The 22242-nt window shown below is 36.4% G+C and overlaps 1 protein-coding gene across 1 annotated transcript in view; it reads right to left on the reverse strand.

Annotated features, from left to right (window-relative positions):
• Positions 1 to 6880: 6880 nt before the first annotated feature.
• LOC141511170 (uncharacterized) overlaps positions 6881 to 22242 on the reverse strand; it is a 29082-nt gene continuing 13720 nt past the window's right edge. The window contains exon 6 of the mRNA XM_074220429.1: positions 6881 to 15497. Within this exon, the coding sequence (XP_074076530.1) occupies positions 13948 to 15497 (1550 nt within the window). The 3' untranslated portion in view covers positions 6881 to 13947. The remainder of the gene's footprint in view (positions 15498 to 22242) is intronic.

Here is a 22242-nt window from a genome sequence, read left to right on the forward strand (position 1 = left end):
AAGGGAGGCAATGAACTGGGAAACATTTGTAGGCAGTTTCTCTCACAAAGGTCCTTTGTGTAAGGTATGTATACCGGTTATAAACAAGAATATAAAGAAGGGATACACTAGACAAGGTCAAAAAGTATATGGAGGTAATTTTGAAAGGAAGAATTACAAGTTATCACTATGCGTGAAAAAATACATCTCAAATAGAGAATTTATTGTGTATTATAAAGTTTCATATTTTTTTCTTTTGGGAGAGAGCAGATTAATGGGAGAATAGAAAAACAAATTTAAGGAAGAATGCTCCAAATCAATAAGATTAATTTGCATTTAATTCAGTTTTCAACTTCAACTCATCCCTATGCATTTGACAAAAACAGCAAAAAACAATTGAAGAGCTGAAAGCTGTGGGGAAAATAGACACATTAATTATTTTACTCTTAGTAATTCTGTGAAGTTCACCAACACCGCCAACACCACCCTAATCACATTTTTGTGTATACTCTGACTCAGTGATACCACTAGAGGACATATTTCCTCAAAGGAAGAGAAACCAAGAATACAAAAATATGGAAAAATGGCTCTTTTTTGTTATCTCGGTGAGCTGGAAAGTAAGATATGATGCCCCATAATAGGGTAAAGGCTGAACAAATTTTGGTATATGAACATTATGGAGCAATAATATGCCATAAATTAGGCAATTTCAGTGAAATTATCCAGTACTAATGCAGTCTACAGGGAGTAACTGAAAACAATAGTCATATTTTGAAAGCCAACAACTTAGCAAGACATCACACCTCTTCTTGTAATAATCAGCCACCATACTAGGAAATTATCAGAACCTGTGCAACTTGCCCTGAAAGGTGATGGATACAAGATGTATAGTAAAAAGCATATTTTAAGAAATGGACATTAAGGTCATTTCTTTTCCTTAACTATGTGATTTCATGACAGATTTTTGTTAATTTTTTTCAGTTTTGTGTAGGTAAAATGGCAGTGGAAGATGGACTAGGAATAGCATTTTCTTCCCATTACCTTTTTTTCTTTTTGCAAGGCAATGGGGTTAAGGGACTTGTCCAAGGTCACATAGCTAGGTAATTAAGTGTCTGAGGCTGGATTTGAACTCAGGTCCTCCTGACTCCAAGGCTGGTGATTTACCCACTGTGCCACCTAGCCTCCCCTCCCATTACCTTTCTAACTTAAAATAATAATGAAAGAAATGCATGAATTGTACTAATACATGCAATAGAATATAAGAAATGAAAATATTTGAAAGTCCCATCTTGAATTTTTTTATTTTATTTTTTATTTTTTATTTTACTTTTTATTACCCTAAGAGAAAGTCAAGCTATGCATTTTCTATGTTCATTTTATTTCGTATATGAATTTTGAAATAAAAAATCAAATATGGATGGTTTTCTTTATCATTAGCTGATAAAGCATGATAAGAAATGTCAAAACTTATTTTCATATGAGTTTGTCTTATCAGTTTTTTGGAACACATTTTCATGTATCTTTTATTGTTGCCAGGACTTTAGAAAATGTCCTCCCCTGTCAGCATACATCTGTTGACAACAGCTCCAGTCACAAAAGGGTGTCAGTTCTCTAGATATCTTGTATATAAATGACTTTTCTTGGTAATTTGATCTTCCTTAATTTTAGCAAAATTTACATTTTATGTAGTTAAAATTATCTATTTTTCATCTATATTTTGGATCAAGGATTCTGGCTACAGTCATGAAAAATACCTTTTTTTTTTAAAAAAACAGGAAAAATTCCATGTTCCTCTTCCAACCAGCACAAACTGGGAGAGAAAAACAAAACCCTCAATACAAAAATGTATAATCAAGGACAATGTTCCTGCATTTTCCTATCCCACAAAATATATTTGTAAAAGTTCTCTAAGGTTTTGAGAAATATTCTTTTGATCAATTCCCATGTCAAAGTCTTTTAGCTCTAGTGTCTTTGGAATATTGTTAGGTCCTTTTCTTTTGACTTATCTTTCTATGAAACTTCTCCAAAATTTAAAGGGGACATTGAAGTATTGCCACTTTGTGTTACTATATAAATGTTTTCTTTATAAATTTAAATAAATTTAGAGCCTAGAATTTTATTAGGGATACTGGTTGGTTATCTGTGTTTCCATTTAGTATGTTGTTTCCTTGCTTAACTCTTTCCATCTTCTTATTTTTTTTGCAAGGCAATGGGGTTAAGTGGCTTGCCCAAGGCCACCCAACTAGGTAATTATTAAGTATCTGAGGCTGGATTTGAGATCAGGTACTCCTGACTCCAGGGCTGGGGCTGTATCTACTGTGCCACTTAACCGCCCCTCTTTCCATCTTTTTAATGATTGTTTTTGCTTAGTCTGATAGCCTGGCTGCATCTACTGTTTTTTAAGATTCACCTAAGAAGTAGTTCACTTTCTCCACTTCCTCCCCCAGACCATCATTTTAATTCTGAGTCTTTAAAAAAAAGTTTCATGTAAGCAACAGACTACACGGTTTTATTTTCTTATTTAATCTGTTGTTTTTCATTTTGTTTTAATTTAAAGATATGACATGAGATTATTGAGTTATGAATACATCTCCCTCTCATCCCCACTTGTTCAATCTTTCCCTAGATTTAGATTTTTATTTACCCCTTTTTATTGTTAACTTTTAACTAGGTATTTAATTCTTCCTCTTTTATTCTCTTCATTTAATTGTGGAGTAGAAAATTCCATTCTTCATAAATTTTTTTTGTTTGTTTTTCATTCATTCCATTTTCTAGACCTTTTCCTAGAAAGGATTTCACCCTATTTCTCTTTTTCCTCTTTTATTTTTATCTACCCTTTTATTTTTGGATTCATGACATTTAAACTAAGCTGGCCTTTCTTTATCTCTGTATTCCTTATAGCATTAATAATTTTGAAGTATTTATTTTAGGTTTTCCCTTTTAAAGAGATTCTGTTGTTCCCTTGGAGATATTTACCTCACCACTCCCTTTTTTCCATAATTTTCCATTCTCAGAAATCTGAATTCTTGCAGGTGATAGAGAGGCTACCATCCTATTGCAGAGATCTTCCTATGGTCTAATTATTCATTTCATTATTGACTGTTCCCCTCTTGTGGTCAGCTTTGTCATCTGCTTAGACATCTCTTCCATAGGTCCATACTCTTCTACTTTCCTGGATGCCAATTATTCCCAGAAGCTGTTGTTTTCCATTCCTTTCAGACAGTATAAGTGACCTCTTTAAACAAGTCCCCAAAAGAATAACCATTTTAAGTTCTCAATCTCCCATTACAAAATACTGCTTACCCTAAAGTTGCATTTATTAGTGGTCCCTCCTCCATTATTGAATCATAATCTCACCCCTTTTCTTTCTCTCATTTTCAATCCCTTTTTTTTTCACCCATTTTCTTTAGGCTCTCATTCCTGGGAATCCATAGGAGTAAATTTCCTTTCATTAGTAGCCTTTAACTTGATTAAGATACATCACATATTCCCTTCTATGAGTTAATTTCCCTCCTAAAGCCTCCTCCTATTCTGTAATTTAGTCCCACAAAAAACAACATTTCATCTGGAGGATGAACTGAAGATTAGTCCAAGATCTTTGAAGTCTGTTTTTCTCACAATGACTTATTTTTGACTTTTGTTTTCATCTTTCTCTGCACATGTACATTAAACACTTCTCTTAATCATTACTATTTTGTTGTTTTTGTTGTCCTTGGTATCCTGTGTGGTATGCTTCTATATTCTCAGTGGTTTGAAAAGCATATAACTTGTCCCAGTCTGTTTTTCCCCCTTGGTATGTTTTGAATATCTCTTTCCTTATTGAATGTCCATCTCTTTTCCTTTATAGTTAGGCTCACATTTGTAAATTTGGAATTCATCTGGAGCTCCTTTCCTCTCTCTTAATATTTAGATAATGGTTTTTTTTGATGTGCCATTTAAACTCCTAATTCCCCTGAGCTCTCTCAAATTCTCCTCCAAGCCACTTTAATAGCTCAAAACAAATTTCGAGTGACAGAATGGACAAAAAGACAGGGTGAAACAATTTTCCAGCCAAAGACAACTTAGGTTAGTAAGAAAGGTCTGTTGAAAAACATCACTTGTACAAAAATATTCATAGTAGCCCCTGTTTGTGGTGGCAAAGAATTGGAAATCAAGTAAATGTCCTTCAATTGGGGAATGGCTTAGCAAACTGTGGTATCTGTATGTGATGGAACACTATTGTTCTATTAGAAACCAGGAGGGATGGGAATTCAGGGAAGCCTGGAGGGATTTGCATGAACTGATGCTGAGCCAGATGAGCAGAACCAGAAAAACACTGTACACCCTAACAGCAACATCGGGGCGATGATCAACCTTGATGGACTCACTTATTCCATCAGTGCAACAATCAATGGAGAATCCCATCTGTATCCAGAGAAACAACTGTGGAGTTTGAACAAAGTTCAAGGACTATTAACTTTAATTTAGGGGAAAAAACTGCCATCTTTTTGTCTGATCTTGCTATCTCTTATACTTTATGTTTCTTCCTTAAGGATATGATTTCTCTCTCATCACACTCAATTTGGATTAGTGTATACCACGGAAACAATGTAAAGACTAGCAAATTGCCTTCTGTAAATTATCATTTTTTTTTTCACTATCAGTGGCAGTTCTATGGGTATGAGTTGTAAGTTTTAATTTTCATCATTCTTCTTTAGGAGATTTGAAACATTTTTTCATATGGGACCTCTTTCAGGAGGTGATTGGTGGATTCCTTCAATTTCTATTTTACCTTCCTCTTCTAGAATATCAGGGAAGTTTTTCTTTGATAAGTTCTTTTTTTTTTATTATTTAAGGCAATGGAATTAAGAGTGACTTGCCCAAGGTCACACAGCTAGGCAATTATTAAATGTCTGAGGTAGATCTGAACCCAGGTCCTCCTGACTCCAGGGCCATTGATCTATTCACTGCACTACCTAGCTGGCTCCTTTCCTTGATAATTTCTTGAAAGATGACATCTAGGTTCTTTTTTGAATCCTGCCTTCTAGGTAGTTCAATAATTTTAAATTATCTTTCCGGGATCTATTTTCCAGGTCAATTGTTTTTCTAGTGAGTTATTTCACATTTTTCTACTAATTTTTCATTCTTTTGGTTTGTTTCATTGCTTCTTGATTTCTCACAAAGTCATCAGCTTCCCTTTGTTACATTTTATATTTTAAGAAATTATTTTCTTCAGGGAGCTTTTGTATCTCCTTTTCCATACGGTCATTTATGCTTTTCAAGGCATTCTTCTCCTCATTGGCTTTTTGAATCTCTTTACCCCTTTGACCCAGTCTGGTTTTTAAGATACTATTTTCTTTAGTATTTTTTGGTATGTCCTTCACCAAGCTCCTAACTTGGTTCTCATGATTTTTCTGCATCACTCTCATTTTTCTTCCCAATTTTCCTTTACCTCTCTTACTTGTCTTTCAAAATAATTTGCTTCTATGATCTAAGACTAATTTATATTTTTTTTTTCTTGTAGGCTTTGAATATACAAGCTTTGCCTTTGTTATATTCTTCTTGATGCAGGGGAAGATGAAGGGAATTTGAATGTAACAGAAAGAATTTGGGTGGACATGTAAATTGACTCTTGAGATATAAATTGACTTGAAATAGAGAATTATGATGGTAACAGAAACAATTGTAATCTTGGGTGGGGATCCTCCCCATTCTTAAAGTACCATTGTTCAATGTAAAATTTGTACTGATCTCCTTCAGTTTTATCCTCTACCTAATTCCTGGCTTAGTAAGAGAAAAGGAGTTCATCGTTTTCCTTCTGCTTGAGAGGCAAGACATAAAACCCTGAGCTGGACTCCAGTTCAGGGTCATAGTCTTCTCTGACAATGGTACAGCTACCACTGCTTGGCTGTTCTTTTCTTTCTCTGTCTCTCTGTCCCTCAATCTCTCTGTCTCTCTCTGTCTCTCTGTCTCTCCCTTCCTATGTCTTGTAACGTTTTTAATAAATTTTTGTTTTATTTCTACCCATACTTTCCAGAGTCTAAATAATGATTCCTCTTAGGCAGAACTGAACCCAGGTAGCCAGTGGCTACATTCTGAGTGTGTATTTTGATTTTCCTCATGACCACAATAACTCTATGATCATATTTTTTCCCCTTCTGCTGTTTGATCATTTCCCCAGCCTATGCCTTGATTTTACCTTAAGGTGGAGCTCTGCTTCTGGATGGAGGGGGCATTTTTCCAAGCTTTGGAGGGATTTTTGCAGCTGTTTTCAGAGATATTTGCAAATTTCCAATTCTTTCAAGGTCTTATGATCTAAGGAAAGGTTTGTACTACTGTCCTGGCCTGTGCTCTGGTCTGTGAATGACCACAAAAACTCTTTTCTACCCTGGAACTGTGAGGAGGATCCCTGCTTTGCTCAGTTAGTAAGCTCTATTGTGCTTCTGCTCCTTTTCCTGGGACTAGGGTCCCAGACTGTGATCCAGATCTAAGTATGGGCAAAGCAAAGGAGTCCTGTAGTAAAGAGACCCTATAATCTCTTTCTGATCTCCTTACCATTTGTGAACTGAGAGCTCCAGAAGTAGCTGTATCCACTGATTCAGTGGCTGCTGAGGCCTGCTCCTGAGGCCTACACTGGCCTGCATTCCCTTCTTACCCTGGTGGGGCAGACCTGGTGATATAAATAACAAAGACATCAATAAAACATTTAGATAAAAAAAAGAAAATTGATGAAAAAATGGAAGGGAAACCATGAGAAATTTACATACATCCAGAATTATCTATATAAGACTTATGTTAAAATGGTAAAGAAAATCACCACACATCTGTTGACTTACTGGCTGAAATAGGGTCCAAGATTCAAAGATCTGAGCTCAGTGATTTATTTGCAAGGTTAGCAGTTGCTAACAAATCAGGTCATCTGATTCTAAGCCATCAAAGACAAAGGATAATTTACAGAACTTATATGTATGAATATAAAAAAGAGAATTATAAGTTAACTCTAAAATCACTGAAAGGGGGGTTGAGTCAAGGTGGCAGAGTAAAGGCAGGGGGTTGCCCAAGCTCTCCCCCAAACTACTCCAAATACCTTTAAGGAACTCCAACCAAAATTCTAGAGTGGCAGTACAGATCGAGTGAAACAATTTTCCAGGCCAAGAAAACCTGGAAGTTGGGAAGGGTCTGCTGCACCAGGGTGAGAGAGGAGCCCAGAGCAGCATGGCAGCATGGCAGCATGGCTGTCCTGAGACAAACCAGTCACACAGCTAAATAATTGTTGTCTGAGGCCGGACTTCAGGGCAGGTGCTTTATCCACTGCACCTCTTAGCTACCCCAGCATTTGACATTAATTTAGAGAACTGAATTCCACAGCTACAGAGGGAAGGGAAAATCCAAGGGTGTGTATCATGTTGTCCTTCATTTTTGAAGAAAACCATGACATCAGGGAGGTGATGCCATGACAAGCACATGAACTGGACTTGAGTGAGGGGGGGCTGTGCTAAGTCCCCAGCCTCACTTTTCCTCCAGAGTCATCTGGATTCAGTGACCAGCTATGAATCAGGATAACTACAGATGGTCCTGGATGTGAGGCAGTCAGGGTGAAGTGATTTGCCCAAGGTCACATAGCTAGTCTGAGACCGAATTCAAACTTCTGTCCTGAATCCAAGGCCAGTGCTCTTATCCACTGCACAACCTAGCAGTATTGGTCACCTTTTCAGAGAGGGGAATGCACAGGTGAGGGAGCTCTGACAAAAAAGGATAGGAAATGGTAATAGACCTTTGGATTGGGGAAACAAAGAATGCATTTCAAGAGGTTCTTCTACAGTTAGCACACCTATCAACACCTTGGTATATGGAAGGTGTAGGCAGGTTCGGTTGCAACTCTGAGCTGGGCTAGATTGGTTCTAAAATCCCAGTACAATTCTGAACATGGTATCAGTGGCAGGAATGGCAGGGAAAAAAAACCTTATTTTGAAAGCTACTGGTAGAGTTAAGATGACTATGTGGCCAAGGCAGGGAGCAAGTATACAAGATATTGAAAGAATTTACATCCATGTGTTACTGGAGCAATCTCCAGTAGATGAGTGATGAAAGGATAGGAGGTTTTCCAAAGTTCTGCCAACAATAAATGTCACAGGAAAACAAGATCCAAGGACTTTCAAAAGAAAATTTATGAAAATAATTTTGGCATTTCTTGTCATGCCTTCACAATTTGGTAAATAATAAAAAGAAAACCGCAAATATTTGATTTTTTTATTTTTTGAAATTCACAAGTTTCAAATAAAATTAACATTTCAAATACACCTTAAAAACAGGAAAAAAAGAGGATTATACATAAAACAAGTTCTAAAATGCATAGCTTGGGTTTTTTTAATTTTTCAGTAATAAAAATTTCAACATGGAACATTCAAATCCATTCTCATTATTTCTGGCTTTCTGTTCTTTTGCATATTACAATTATTATATTGTTATATATTATTACAATCCATCAATTTGGAGTGTGGAGGGTGAGGAAAGGGAAATCCTATTCCTCGCCCACTTCCTACTGTCATCCACTCTTATCCAAAATTGAAAAAAATCAACAAAGCAAAATATTTGTAGTAAAAGCACATAATTAAGATAAAGAAATTGCCACACTGTTCATTTCCCCAGATGTACTTTTTATTCTGCATCTTGTATCCATCATCTCTCAGCTAGGAGGTGAGTTGCGGAGATCCTGCTAAGTTGCTGAATAAGTTGATCATTACAATAAGAAGTGTTGGCCTTCCTAATGTTACTGTTTTCAATTACTTCCTGTAGTCTGCATTAGTCCATCTTGTTTTTCACTGAAATTTGTCTGTTTTATGATTTACTGATGCTCTATCAAATTCATATGCCAAAATCTGTTCAACTGTTGTTCTACTGAAGGACATCACATCTGATGTACCAAAAGGTGCTGGTGTCAATCAATATTTTTGTACATTTGGGTTCTTTTCCTTTCTTTAAGGGAATAGGCCCTCTAGTGGTATCACTGAGTCAAAGACTATACCCAATTTCGTGATTCGGTGGAGACTTTAGTTTTACAAAAGGTAAATTAATTAATGTATCTATTTTCCCATAGCTCTTCCTATTCTTTTTTTACTTTTTCTTTTTCAATTGCTTGGGGTTGAGATGGAACCTGAGAGTTTATTTAATTTGCAATTGATTTGGAGCATTTTTGTTTAAATGCTATTTTTCTCCCCCCCCCCCATCTGTCCTCTCCCTGATGAAAAGGAAAAAGCAGAACTCTTCCATGTGAGGAAAACAAAATACCTTGTGATATTTGTGATGCTCATTTTCCTATCACCTTTAATGATCTTAAAATCTTTGTAATGATTAGTGATTTGGACTAGTGAATATAGATTTAGACTATTTTTTCTCATATAGTGATAGATAATTGGCATTTCATTCCTTTAAAATTGTTTGTTCGTAGCTTTTTGCCATGTCTATAGCAGCCATTCTTTATAAACATCACATTTTTTTGATGAATCCAACCAGATTTAGTCAAATCTCCACATCCACCCCTCACCCCAAGGTGGACAGTCTTCCCAAAAAACTGCTTTCACCAAAGATATTTTTTATGGAAGATTATCTCCAAAGGTTTGATTCCTGTTCTCAATTCCTATTTCTTCTGAGGTGGTAAGGTTTAATTTGAGATTAAGTTTGTCCCAGGGCCAAACTTTTAAAGTTTTCTCTCAGGGATTGTAAAGGAATATGGGTTACAGTAGCACTAAAATACTTCCAGGCTCTCCCCAGAATAGACTTTTTTTTTTAAAGAAGACTAGGGGAGTGGCTAAGTGGCACAGTGGATAGAGCACTGGCCCTGGAGTCAGGAATACCTGAGTTCAAATCCAGCCTCAGACACTTGATAATTCCCCAGCCGTGTGGCCTTGGTAACCCTATTGCCTTGCAAAAACCTTAAAAAAAAAAAAAAGACCAGGGGGGACTCTTGCTAGTTAAAAGAATGACAAAACAGCTCTACATTAAAGTTTTGTCACATCTGACATAAATCTGCAAGAGAATCAGTTCGTAATTTGTTTTGGCTAATTTGGCTCCTATTGCAAATTGAAAAAAAAAGATACTGAGTATGTTTGTCTGAGTATACTGTTTTGCCAAAGTTTTTGTTTTTTTTTTGTAAAATGTTGGGAAATCTGTCTCGTGTGCTGTTTAGCATTATTTGAAAATTCTCATTTTTTTATTTTCCTGCTTTCGTTTTCCTGCTTTTTTTTCTCTGCTTAGTTTTATCTGTTCTGAAGTTTTTTTTGGTGGGGGCAAGGAAATGGGGTTAAGTGATTTGCCCAAAGTCATACAGCTAAATAAGTATTAAGAGTCTGAGACCAAATTTGAACTCAGGTCCTCCTGACTCTAGGGTTGATGCTCTATACCCTGCCCCACTTAGCTGTCCCAAGATGCTCTTACAAGGAAAGATTTCTAAAGTAAAAAATTCAGCCAGCAAGAAATAAAAATTATAAAAAACTTCATCCAAAGAATTTAGTACACTGGGAAAGATTAAGGAAGTTTCACATCTGAAGCAGTTGACCCAGTAACCATGGCTCACTTTAAGCTTTCAATGGATTAAGCTAAAAAAAAAAACTCAACCCTAATAAAAATATCTTAATTTTGGAGGTTTGAACATTAATCATTTTAAGATTGCAAAGGAAAACTCCTGGGACTTTGGGTAATTCCAGGAACTCATCCCTTTCTGAAATATCTTAGTTTTCAGGTACCACCTCTGCAGAAGTTTAGAAAAAATGATTTTCTGTGAAAGTTTCAGGGGTAAAACAACTTATATAATTCACCCCCCCCCCTAAAAATTGATAGCCTTTTTGTTTTAGTGAAGTAAGGGAAGTAGCTAGTTTAAAAGAATCCCAGCATGAAGGGGAAAAAAAGTATGTGGCAACTTTTTATAGTTGCCTCTTGTTAACCCTTCCTTGACCATGAAAAGAGAAAAAAATTGTTTAGATATTCCTTCTGACCTTTATCCCAGGTCAGTAACCTCTTGAGTCCCTTATCTCAGCTCAGATTCCCCTCTGACCTCAGCAAAGACACCCCCGGTGACTCCCCTAGTCCAGAGACTCTTCCCCCCTGATCCTTCTCATCTCAGATCAGGTTCCCAAAAGGAGCTTTAAAAATGCCAGCAAAATGTAGGGAAACTTGAGTTACCTTCTGGTTTCAAAAATGTATCAGGTTTGTGATCTCAAGCAAGTTATCTTAAGTGTTTGTCTCAATTTCCTGATCGATAAAGAAGTAAACAATAGCGCTACCTACCTTCCCGAATTGTTGTGAGGATCAAATATGATTGTGACCCGCTTAAGACAGTGACTGGCAGATGATAAGCACTATATCAATGATTACTATTCTAATTTTTTAAATTGGATGTGATTGTTGCTATATTTTGTTTAAAATACATGATAATATTGAGAATAATAAAGAAGTACTAGGGAAACTGAGATTAAGGAACTGAAGAAGTTAATAGTATTTAAGCCAAGCTCTGCTTAGTGAAATTTTGCTAATTAAGGTAAAAACTCTAGGGACTATAAATTCCTATTGTTTTTGGGTTTTCATTATAGGGATGGTTGTCTGGATTATCATGAAGTCAATAGCAGAATATGGCATGGGCTGCAGTCTGAGAACTTCATGGTGTCCCTGGAAAAAGTTGAGGGGATGACCTTGGCATGGCCTACAGTAGGATCCTCTTGTGTTTCCTCATGGCAAGCTTGTGACTACATGATTGCCAATCAGATAACTCATGCCTAGAATCAAACAGCTAAGGAAGTTTCCTCTGTTATAATAATTATTAGATCAGTGTATGTGTCCTTAGGGGGAATGAGCCCTTTAACTTTCATGGCAGGTGAGTAACAATTTATAAGTAAAATACAAAATCTATTAATATATTGATACAGGGACATCTCTGAGTTACTATAATAGGATGCAAGTTAAGGAAAATGTTCTAATTTTAATCTGAATTTGTGGTCAAATTATAATATAGGAATGATATCCTCCAAAAGGGGAGAATTAAGCAAAGCAATAAGATTAAAAAATAGTAATGTAAATTTTTTTGATTAAATGGAAGTGAATTTTGAGGAAGTAAGAGGATTACATTGTTCTCTCCAAGAATTATACATATAGATATGATTGGCTTCAAAGTGTATCTAGAAAATTTGGGCTTTGAATATGTTTTATAATATGTTCTCACAATTGGATTAAGGATCTTACATATAAAATTGTATTAATAATTGTTAAGAAAGTGAAGCTATTTTCTCATTTTTGAAGTACATTTCTGATCATTTTAAGAAAGAGTTCATTTTTACAGTTAGATTCTCATAAATGTTTTTTAGAATCTTACATCAGGTACAGGATTTAGGTAAAGGTAGAAATAGTAAATATTTTTACGACCTGAAATTCTCTTTAGTTTAAAAATCGGAGAACAAAATTTAATAGACTGTGTTAGGTTATATTGTGTCTTAATACTGGCAGATTTTAGCAGAATCATCCAGGGATGTCTACAGGTGATTTGGAAGAAGAGAAGCAAAGACCACTTCAGGGTTGCCCTGAGAATGTCCAATATAAGAAATTCAGGGATCAAATGAGATATCTGGGATTCAGAATGTGCTGATTAAATGGACATTGGGAGTAGGTTACTAAGATATAAGAAGGCTTGGTGTTAGTTAATATTGATTATTATTATATTGCTTTGGTCTTTTGGTTATCTTGGTGATATCTCTCTTCTCAAAAATGTCAACTGTGAGCCTTCTAAAGTAATTTGATTTTTAACCTAATGTAGGTACTTCTGATTATCGATATATGGTGGTGGGTTATAAATTAGTGATTCATAGAGGGAAGTGGGCTGTCCACTCTAAATTGAAAGGGGGGATTAAGAAAACAGATTAGGACAGCAAGTGATAGTGAGAACTGAAACACAGTGACTCTTGTGACTCAATTCTGGTGCTAGCTTAGTTCCCTTTCTATTCAATTAGTCCAACTTCCTTATTGTATTGTTTGAACCTAGTCCAAATGGCTAGGAAAATGGATTACCCCGACCAATTGCTTAGAGACCCTTAGCTAAAGACCTAGGTTGTGCTGACCAGAAACCTGATCGAAGATTAGTGCAAGGAGTTTTCTCACAATTATACATTTCAAGTAACCCATGTGTCTTATCTGGAAACCTGCCCTATACTGATCAAATATTTATTGTTTCCACATTCCTTTGATTGTTCAGACAATTGGAAGTGGGGAAAGTAGAATGTTTCCTTTTCTGATTTCAGAGAATTGAACCTGCTCATTTTTCCCCCTCCCAACTTGGAAAGTCCTTAATTTTTCATTCAATTTATAAGTCAGACCATCTAATATTGTATTTTTTCTTTTAATTAATTCATTGTATTTGATTTTTTAAATGTATAAAAGTCTATTTCCCACTGTATTTGGGATCCAGGCCTATGATAAAAAAGGTCTGTTCCTGATTTGTTAGGCAAATGGCATGCATTGTATAATAAGTTAAAATGCTTAAAAGCTTGAACCTTTGCTTTCTCACTCAGTAATTTTATCTGTCACCCACCACATCCATACTGTTTACATCCATAAGGCTTCTCTCCGGTGTGTTTTCTCTGATGTGTAGCAAGACTAGATCTGATTCTCAAAGTCTTTCCACATTGATTCCATTTAAAAATGTTTCTTTCCAGTGTGGATTCTCTGGTGTGCGACAAGATTGTCCTTCTACGTAACAGTCTCTCCTCACTGATTACATTCATAATGTTTGTCTCCAGTGTAAATTCTCTGATGGACACTCCCCGTGAAAGCCTCTCCACAGTGATTACATTCATAAGGTTTCTTGCCACTGTGGATATTCTTCCGTTAAATAAGCTAAGAATGGTAAGTTAAAGCTGTGCCACATTCATGACACTCATGAAGTTTCTCTCCAGTGTAGATTCTCTGCTGTGCAGCAAGCCTGGGCTTTTTTGTCAAAGCCTTCCCCCATCAATTACATTCATGAGGCTTTACTCCAGTGTGGGTCCTCTGATGTTTGGTGAGACTAGAACGGATTCTGAAAGTCTTTCCACACTGCAGACATTGAAAAGGTTTTTCTCCAGTGTGAATTTTCTGATGTGCAGCAAGATTGCCCCGTCGTGTAAAAGCTTTTCCACATTGGTTACACTGATAAGGCTTCTCTCCAGTGTGGATTGTCTGATGTACAGCAAGACTGGAGCTTTGTGTAAAAGTCTTTCCACATTGGTTACATTCAAAAAGTTTCTCCTCACTATGGATTCTCTGATGTGTAGCAAGACGAGATTTCCGGGTAAAAGCCTTTCCACACTGATTACATTCGAAAGGTTTCTTTCCAGTGTGCATTCTCTGATGGACATTAAGACTGGAGCTCTTTGTGAAAGCTTTTCCACACTGATGACATTCATAAGGTTTAGCTCCAGTATGGATTCTCTGATGGGCACTAAGGTGAGAGCTCTCCGTGAAAGCCTTTCCGCACTGATTACATTCATAAGGTCTCTCTCCAGTGTGGATTCTCTGATGGGCTCCAAGATGAGAGCTTTCTCTGAAAGCCTTACCACACTGATTACATTCAAAAGGTTTCTCTCCAGTGTGGATTCTCCGATGTACTGTAAGACTGGAGCTTTGTGTAAAAGCCTTTCCACATTGATTACATTCAAAAAGTTTTTCCCCAGTGTGGATTCTCTGATGTAAAGCAAGACGGGATTTCCTTGTGAAAGCCTTTCCGCATTGATTACATTCATAAGGTTTCTCACCAGTATGAATTTTCTCATGCTCAGTAAGACTGGAGCTATATCTGAAAGCTTTCCCACATTGATTACATTCATAAGGTTTCTCTCCAGTGTGCATTCTCTGATGTACACCAAGATTTGAGCTCTTTGTGAAAGCCTTTCCACATTGCTTACATTCATAAGGTTTCTCTCCAGTGTGGATTCTCTGGTGTAAAGCAAGATTGGCTCTCTGAGTGAAAGCCTTTCCACATTGATTACATTCATAGGTTTTCTCCCCAGTGTGTAATTTCCGACGTAAAGCTTTGTCTGAAACCTTTTCACATTGATTACATTCAAAAGGTTTCTTTCCAGTGTGGATTCTCTGATGGGCAGCAAGATGGGAGTTCTTTTGGAAAGTCTTTCCACAAATATCACATTCATAAGATTTCTCTCCATTATGGAATCTCTGGTGTTTAGCAAGACTGGAGCTGTATCTGAAAGTCTTTCTACATTGATTGCATTTATAGATTTTCTCCCTAGAGTGGATTCTCTGATGTAAAGCTCTATCTGAAGCCTTTCCACACAGCTTACATTCATGAGGTTTCTCTCCAGTGTGAATACTCTGATGGCAAACAAGGAGTGATCTGTGGCAGTAAGCTTTCCCACATTCATTACATTTATAAAACTTCTCTTCAATTGCTCTCCAGTTGAAGTCACAAGCACCATCACTCGTTAATCTTTGCTGGTCATATTCTTCCACAAAAATACTCAGCTTTGTAGTCAGTTCCTTTACCTCAAACCTGGTCTCTGCACCTGAAGAAAATAACCATATAAATATAGAAAGACACACACACACACACACACACACACACACACACACACACACACACACAAACTATGCTCTTTCCTCTGATGGCAGAAAGCAAATTGATTTATATTTTATTTCTTCAGTCAAAAGAAAGATTTCAAAATTAAACAGGCAGAGTCAATCTTTGGAAACATCATTTGATCACATCCACAAGATGATTAATTTAGAATGAGCTTTAATACAACATGAGATTCTCTCAACAAACCTGTTTCACATGCAGGCCCAGCATTCTCTTTATACTCCATAACTTATGACATGAGCCATAATCGCTGAGTGACTAACCAACACCTTGCAGATGAGACTAAATCTCAAATCTGGTGACTGAGTGTGCTTAGACAGGGTTAGACAACCTTTCTTTAATTCCAGCTACACCTTCTATCATTTCTTCAAATGCCTAATGTTTATTATACTTATAATTTTGTTAACCTCAGGTCATCTTTTTGTTATTCTGTACTGACCAGTTTCGGTGTAATATCACTAGGTCATTCTTGGTAATTTTCATTGTCATGTAACTTTCCTTCTTTTCTACTCAGAGCAAAATATATTATGCCATTTGTTATACATATAATAAATATATTCATATTACTTCATTATCTATCATAATGATGTCTGAACTTCGGTCTGGAAGAAGACTATGACATCAGGGAGTTTATGTCATGACAAGCACATGAATTGGATTTCAGTGCGGGGGGATGCTGTGTTAAGTCACCAGTCTCACTTTCTCCTCAAGAGTCATCTGGTCCAGTTGCCAGATATAAATCCAGCTATATCTGGATGTGAGACAATAAGGGTTAAGTGACTTGTCCAAGGTCACATAGCCATTAAATGTCAAATATCTGAGGCCAGATTTGAACTCAGGTCCTCCTGACTTCAAGACCAATGCTCTATCCACTCTGCCAACTAGCTATCCTTTTATCTGTCATATCCTGAAGCATAATGTAATGTTCCTGATCATGCCTTTGAATCTGTTTTCTCTGTTACTATGTCTGAAACCATTTATGACTCCCAACCCTGATTTCTTTATTCCATTAAATCACAATAGATTCTGTTGTGGTTCATAACTTTTTTGGGATAGGCATTATCCATTTATTTAAAAAAATATTCTTATACTGTATCTTGAGTCCATCATCCTGCCAGGCAGTGAATAGCAAGATTTCTTCTTGGTCCTCTAGCACCATGTCCTATGTGTTGGTCTGTGAAACCTTTAGAGGTTCACAATGATGTCTAAAGGATTTTAGCTAAAAGTTGTTTAATGGCACATAATGCATTAAAGAATTGTCCAGTGTGGGGATCAATACATTCTTCTCCTAGGACAACAAGCAGGTGCATATTTGAAGCAGATTTGTGCATTATGATCAGGCATAAAATGATTTTGGGGTTCATGCGGTCACTACACCAAACTCAGACCACTGCTAACTCAAGGCAGTATTAGATTTTGATTTTTCAACCTGTTCTCAAATTGTTTCCACACTGCCATAAAAGTCTGACACGTAAATACAAATCTATAGTCACAAGTATGTACAAACCCTCATTTGCTTTCTGAATACTACACCAGAATGGCTGCCTTGGTCCAAAGCTATCTTGTCATCTTATGACATTAGTGCTGTAATCACCAACATTGAGAAATTCCGAGTAGCTAAATGGTGCAGTGGATAGAACACCAGCCCTGGAATCAGGTGAACCTGAGTTCAAATCTGACCTCAGACACTTAATAATTGCCTTTCTTGCCTTAGGCAAATCACTTAATGCCACTGCCTTAAATAAGTAAAAAAAAAAAAAATTAAAAAAAAAAGAAATTCCAAATGTTTATGTTCTGTTAGTGCAGGTGGCAGGCTTTTTGAAAAATGTAATCACTAGACATATGCATTACACACCATCTTAACATTCTGCAAAATAGACCTTATTTTGTCTCTCATTGCAGTGCTAAAGCTACTTTCTGATTTGAACTTATTTTCTGTGTATGTTACTATTCTTCCATCTAGAGAATTTTCAAAGGAAACTGGTTGTCAACCCAAGTCAGTCATTCCACAGAGATTCTGTGAAAATGTAGTCAGTAAAACAAATGGTGGAATTAAGGTATGAAGAATTCTTTCCTTACAAAGTTTATTTTATATATATATATATATATATATATAGATATAGATATAGATATAGATATGTATATATGTATATGTGTGTGTATTTGTTATATATACATATTATATGTTATATTAAAATGGTTTAAAACAAAAAACTAAAAGCAATATATGTAATTGAATTTAAAGTACAATTATCATTTAATACTACTAGTCATTAGCCAATAGAAAAAAAATCTTTTTTATATAGTAACAAGCCATTCGTTTTGTTGACTGAATTGGAAAATGAATTTCCATCTCCCAAGATGAGAGAATGCAAAATTCTCCAAACATTTTCCACTTCATCCATGTATGAAGGAACAGCTTTACTATATTTAGGTTATAAATCAAAATTCAGCCAATTCTTGTATACTGTTAATGAACCTTTCAATATAGCTTCCCCTCACCACATGACTCTATGGCTGCTACACAAGACCCCTAGTATTGCCCCCACGTAGATGAATTTCCTTAATGTGACTTTAGTTAAGGAAGGACTTTCTGTATATTTGGTAACAGTGGGGACAGAGATGGGTCTAGTTATCTAGAAGAGCCAGGTTCAAATCCTGCCTCAGACACTCATTAGCACCATAATCCTGGCAAGAGTTTTAACCTCTGACTGCTTCTGTTTTCTCAAATGTAAAATGGAGATAAAAACAGCATCTGCCTTCTAGAATTGTGAGGATAAAAAGAAGTAATCTCGGTAAAGCACTTAGCAAAGTAACTGGCACATAGAAAATACTATAGAAATGCTGGCTATAATTGCCCTTTTATTGTTATTATTAATATTTTAAAATTTCATTTATTTAAGGCAATGGAGTTAAGTGACTTGCCCAAGGCCACACAACTAGGCAATTATTAAGTGTCTGAGGCTGCATTTGAACTCAGGTACTCCTGACTCCAGAGCTGGTACTCCATCCACTGCGCCACCTAGCTGCCCTTTGTTATCATTAGTATTAAATCAACTTGATGCAGAATCAAAGTGAAGACTGGATTTGTTAGATATTGAACCAAATACTGCAAACTTTTGTTCAGAAAAAATTCCAATTTTGGAATTAATTTCATATTATATATTAAGTCCAACATTTTCCAAGTTGTAAATTACTTCATTAAAAATGCTATTTCTATTTTTTAAAATCTATTAAAAACTGAAATTGAAATCTTGCAGGTAATAGAAGGTATGGGGTTATAGAGCATTTAAAAAAAATCCTTCTTTAAAAAATAAGCTCTGGGGCAGCTAGGTGGCGCAGTGGATAAAGCACCTGCCTTGGAGTCAGGAGCACCTGAGTTCAAATCCGGTCTCAGACACTTAATAATTACCTAGCTGTGTAGTCTTGGTCAAGCCACTTAACCCCATTGCCTTGCCAAAAAAATAAGTTCCCCCCCAGTAAATATCCATAATTTAAGGTCAAATAAAATGTTATATTTTATAATTACAGAGGACTGAAAGCATTAACTTGAATCTTTGTGGAGAAAATTCATCCATGTTATTATAGTAGGCATTTGATGTATAAATTTAAAATATTATGAATAGAATAAATTACTGTGGTAGTCATGGGAGTTCACACCACACTTTGTGCGCCTGAATAAGTTCTAACAACAAAAGGGAACTACTGCTCTGGAGTCAAGGCTGATCTGTGCACTTTAGAATAAACTCTTCTAGCTCTCCTCACTTTCCCTTTATTAGTTCAGAGAATTCTCTCCAGGCTTCTCTGACACTGTGACGCCTTTCATCATTTCTTATGGTACCATAACCTGCTGCTAGAGTCTTAAATCATTGGCTCAGTCATTTCTTACTATAAGGACATCATCTTTGCTTCTAGATCTTTATAACAACAACAAAAACAGCCACTCTCATCTTGTGCTATATAAATAGGTATTTTTCTCTTTTAGTGATTCCTGTTATCACTGGATCATAGAGCAGAGAGGAAAATGAGTGTAAGGGCATAATTTCAAAAGTTATCACAGAATGCCATCCTCTCAGTTTAATGCTTTGTGAATCTTTGTGACAAGGTTCTTTCTTATACACAAAAAGTTGTCTAGTTCTATTTTCTTCTTTTTTTTTAAGGTTTTTGCAAGGCAAATGGGATTAAATGGCTTGCCCAAGGCCACACAGCTAGGTAATTATTAAGTGTCTGAGGCTGGATTTGAATTCAGGTACTCCCGACTCCAGGGCCGGGGCTCTATCCACTGTGCCACTTAGCCACCCCTAGTTCTATCTTCTAATGCATTCTGCCCTTCTCTTTTTGTGGGTGGAGTCATCCCATGCTCATTTTATTATGACAATTGATGAAGTTTTCTCCCTGATGACCTCTAATTATTTTTCTTCTTTGCCTCTGTCTCAATCCTTTAAAAAGAACAAGCAGGTGGTGAAAGGGAAAGGGGTCAGCATTAGTACCTGACCACTGAAACGGCAAGCTCCCCAGTCCTCACTGCACCTGGTCTTCCACCCATCCCAATCCCAGATGATTAGCTGCAATAGTATCTTAAAAGACTCTTAACCTTTTAGCTCTCCTATTTGAGCCATTATCTATGGTGTGGTTATTTCCCACCATGGACAGAGCACTGTGCCTAGAGTCAGGAAGACTTGAGTTCAAAACCTGATTCACACATTTTCTATTTGTGTGACACTGAGTAAGTCGCATGATCTCTTTTTGCCTCACTATTCTTATATATAAAAGAAAGATAATAATAGTATCTATTTCCCAGGGTTATTGGAAGGAACAAATATTATTTGTAAATTATTTGGCTCTTATGTGATAAACATTTTGATACTCCCTACCCAAATTTACCAGTATTCAGTTTATTTTGATTTATTGGGTAATCTTGATATAATCAATGAATTAAGAACAATAGGATTAAATTTAGATTAATTCTATATGTTAATACCATTAGGATAAAAGATATAAACGATTAACCAATCGGGATAATTATGCTACTTATATTTATCAGTTAGGTTCATATTGTTAGTTAAAAATGTAGTGGAATTGCTCTGCTCCTTTCCCATTCTCCACCCCAATTCTGTACCATTCTGCAATAAGGCTCATTTGCTAACTCTAATCCTTACCACCATGAGTCAATTCTGTCCACTCCCTGGTGACCTTTGCTTAAAAACCACAACTTCCTAGGACCCTTGGATACTGCTGGCCAAACACTAGGGACTTGTGGAAGGCTCTGAGATGTTGCTAAAAAGTTCTTATGACTTCTAGAAAGCTCCAGTAGAGATAAGTTAGAGTTGATGACCTGTGGAAGGTCTGATGACCTGTGAAAGGCCTCATGACCTGACCTATGAAAGTGCTGTTGACAAAGTAGTTATGGTTGATGGATGTGCTCCTTAACCAACCATGGTTTTCCCTGCTTCTCATGTTAACCAATCATGAAACTGGACTATCTCGTATTTTTAGTTTACTCTGAATTTGTATAAATACCCTCAAGTAGTAGAGTCCTTGATCATGAGGAAAGCCTTAGACCCAATTAATTGCGGACTCTGGGACTCCCTAACAAATTAATTAATCATGCTTGGAGTTCTAAGTGATTTTTGTGACACATTGAAATTTTCTGGCCCATAATTACCAGATCGTTTATAAATGTTAGTTCTTATTATCATTATTATTGTGACCTTGATTATTTCCTCACCAACATTACTTCTTCTTAAACTGCTATTATTCTCATTCCCATTCACTTATTTTCCTTTTGAACTTAATTAAGAATGAGGTTCACAATCTGTTGATTCCTCTCAAACCATCTTGACTCAGGTAAACAAGACAGTGAGCTTCCAGACAACAGTAATTATTTTTTGCCTTCCATTGTATCCCTAGGATTCTACAATCTAGAAGTTAGTGGGCATATATATATTTTTTCTTTCTTTCTTCTTCCTTTCTTCCTTTCTTCCTTTCTTCCTTCCTTCCTTCCTTCCTTCCTTTCTTTCTTTCTATATCTATCTATATTAACTAAATGGGTCCAGGCCTGTCATGAGGCCCCAGTCTTTACCTCATTCCCTGGATACTGTCTCTTTCCTAAGCCTTCCAAAGCAGATTTTGGATTCAAGTCTATTTGTGTCTCTTTCTTATACATTATTGCCTACAAGGAGTTACCTCTGTCTGCTTCTAAACTTGATAGGACATGACTGGACAAAAAACTGAAGATCACAAAAGTTTCTAATGTCCTAGAAGGTCTGGTTCTATGGAAAGACTGGGAATCTCTACTACAGCCTAACTACCTAACTTTAGGGTTGTCACCAATATATCTTGGCTTTTATTTTCTGAAAATGGAGACAAAGATTGGGTCATAGAGAGCAGGAAAGGAAGATGTCTTCTACAAACCTTAGCCTGAGATGACTACTCCTAGTAAGGCAGTGGTTTCCATTGCTACCCACAAAGTGTTGAATGGAGACAGAGAAAATCATGAAACTGGGCTGCCTGGATCCACAATAAATTTAGGATATGTGATTTCAGTTGGGCCCTTTCTATGCCAAGGCAATCCTTGAATGTCTCCATGCCTGACTCCTTATCCCAATCACCAGAAGCTTTTCCAAATCTTATTTCTCTACATTTCCTTCCCTGCCAAATTCTCAGCTTAG

This window comes from Macrotis lagotis, chromosome 1 (genome assembly GCF_037893015.1).
Source record: "Macrotis lagotis isolate mMagLag1 chromosome 1, bilby.v1.9.chrom.fasta, whole genome shotgun sequence".
Taxonomy (NCBI): Eukaryota; Metazoa; Chordata; class Mammalia; order Peramelemorphia; family Peramelidae; genus Macrotis; species Macrotis lagotis.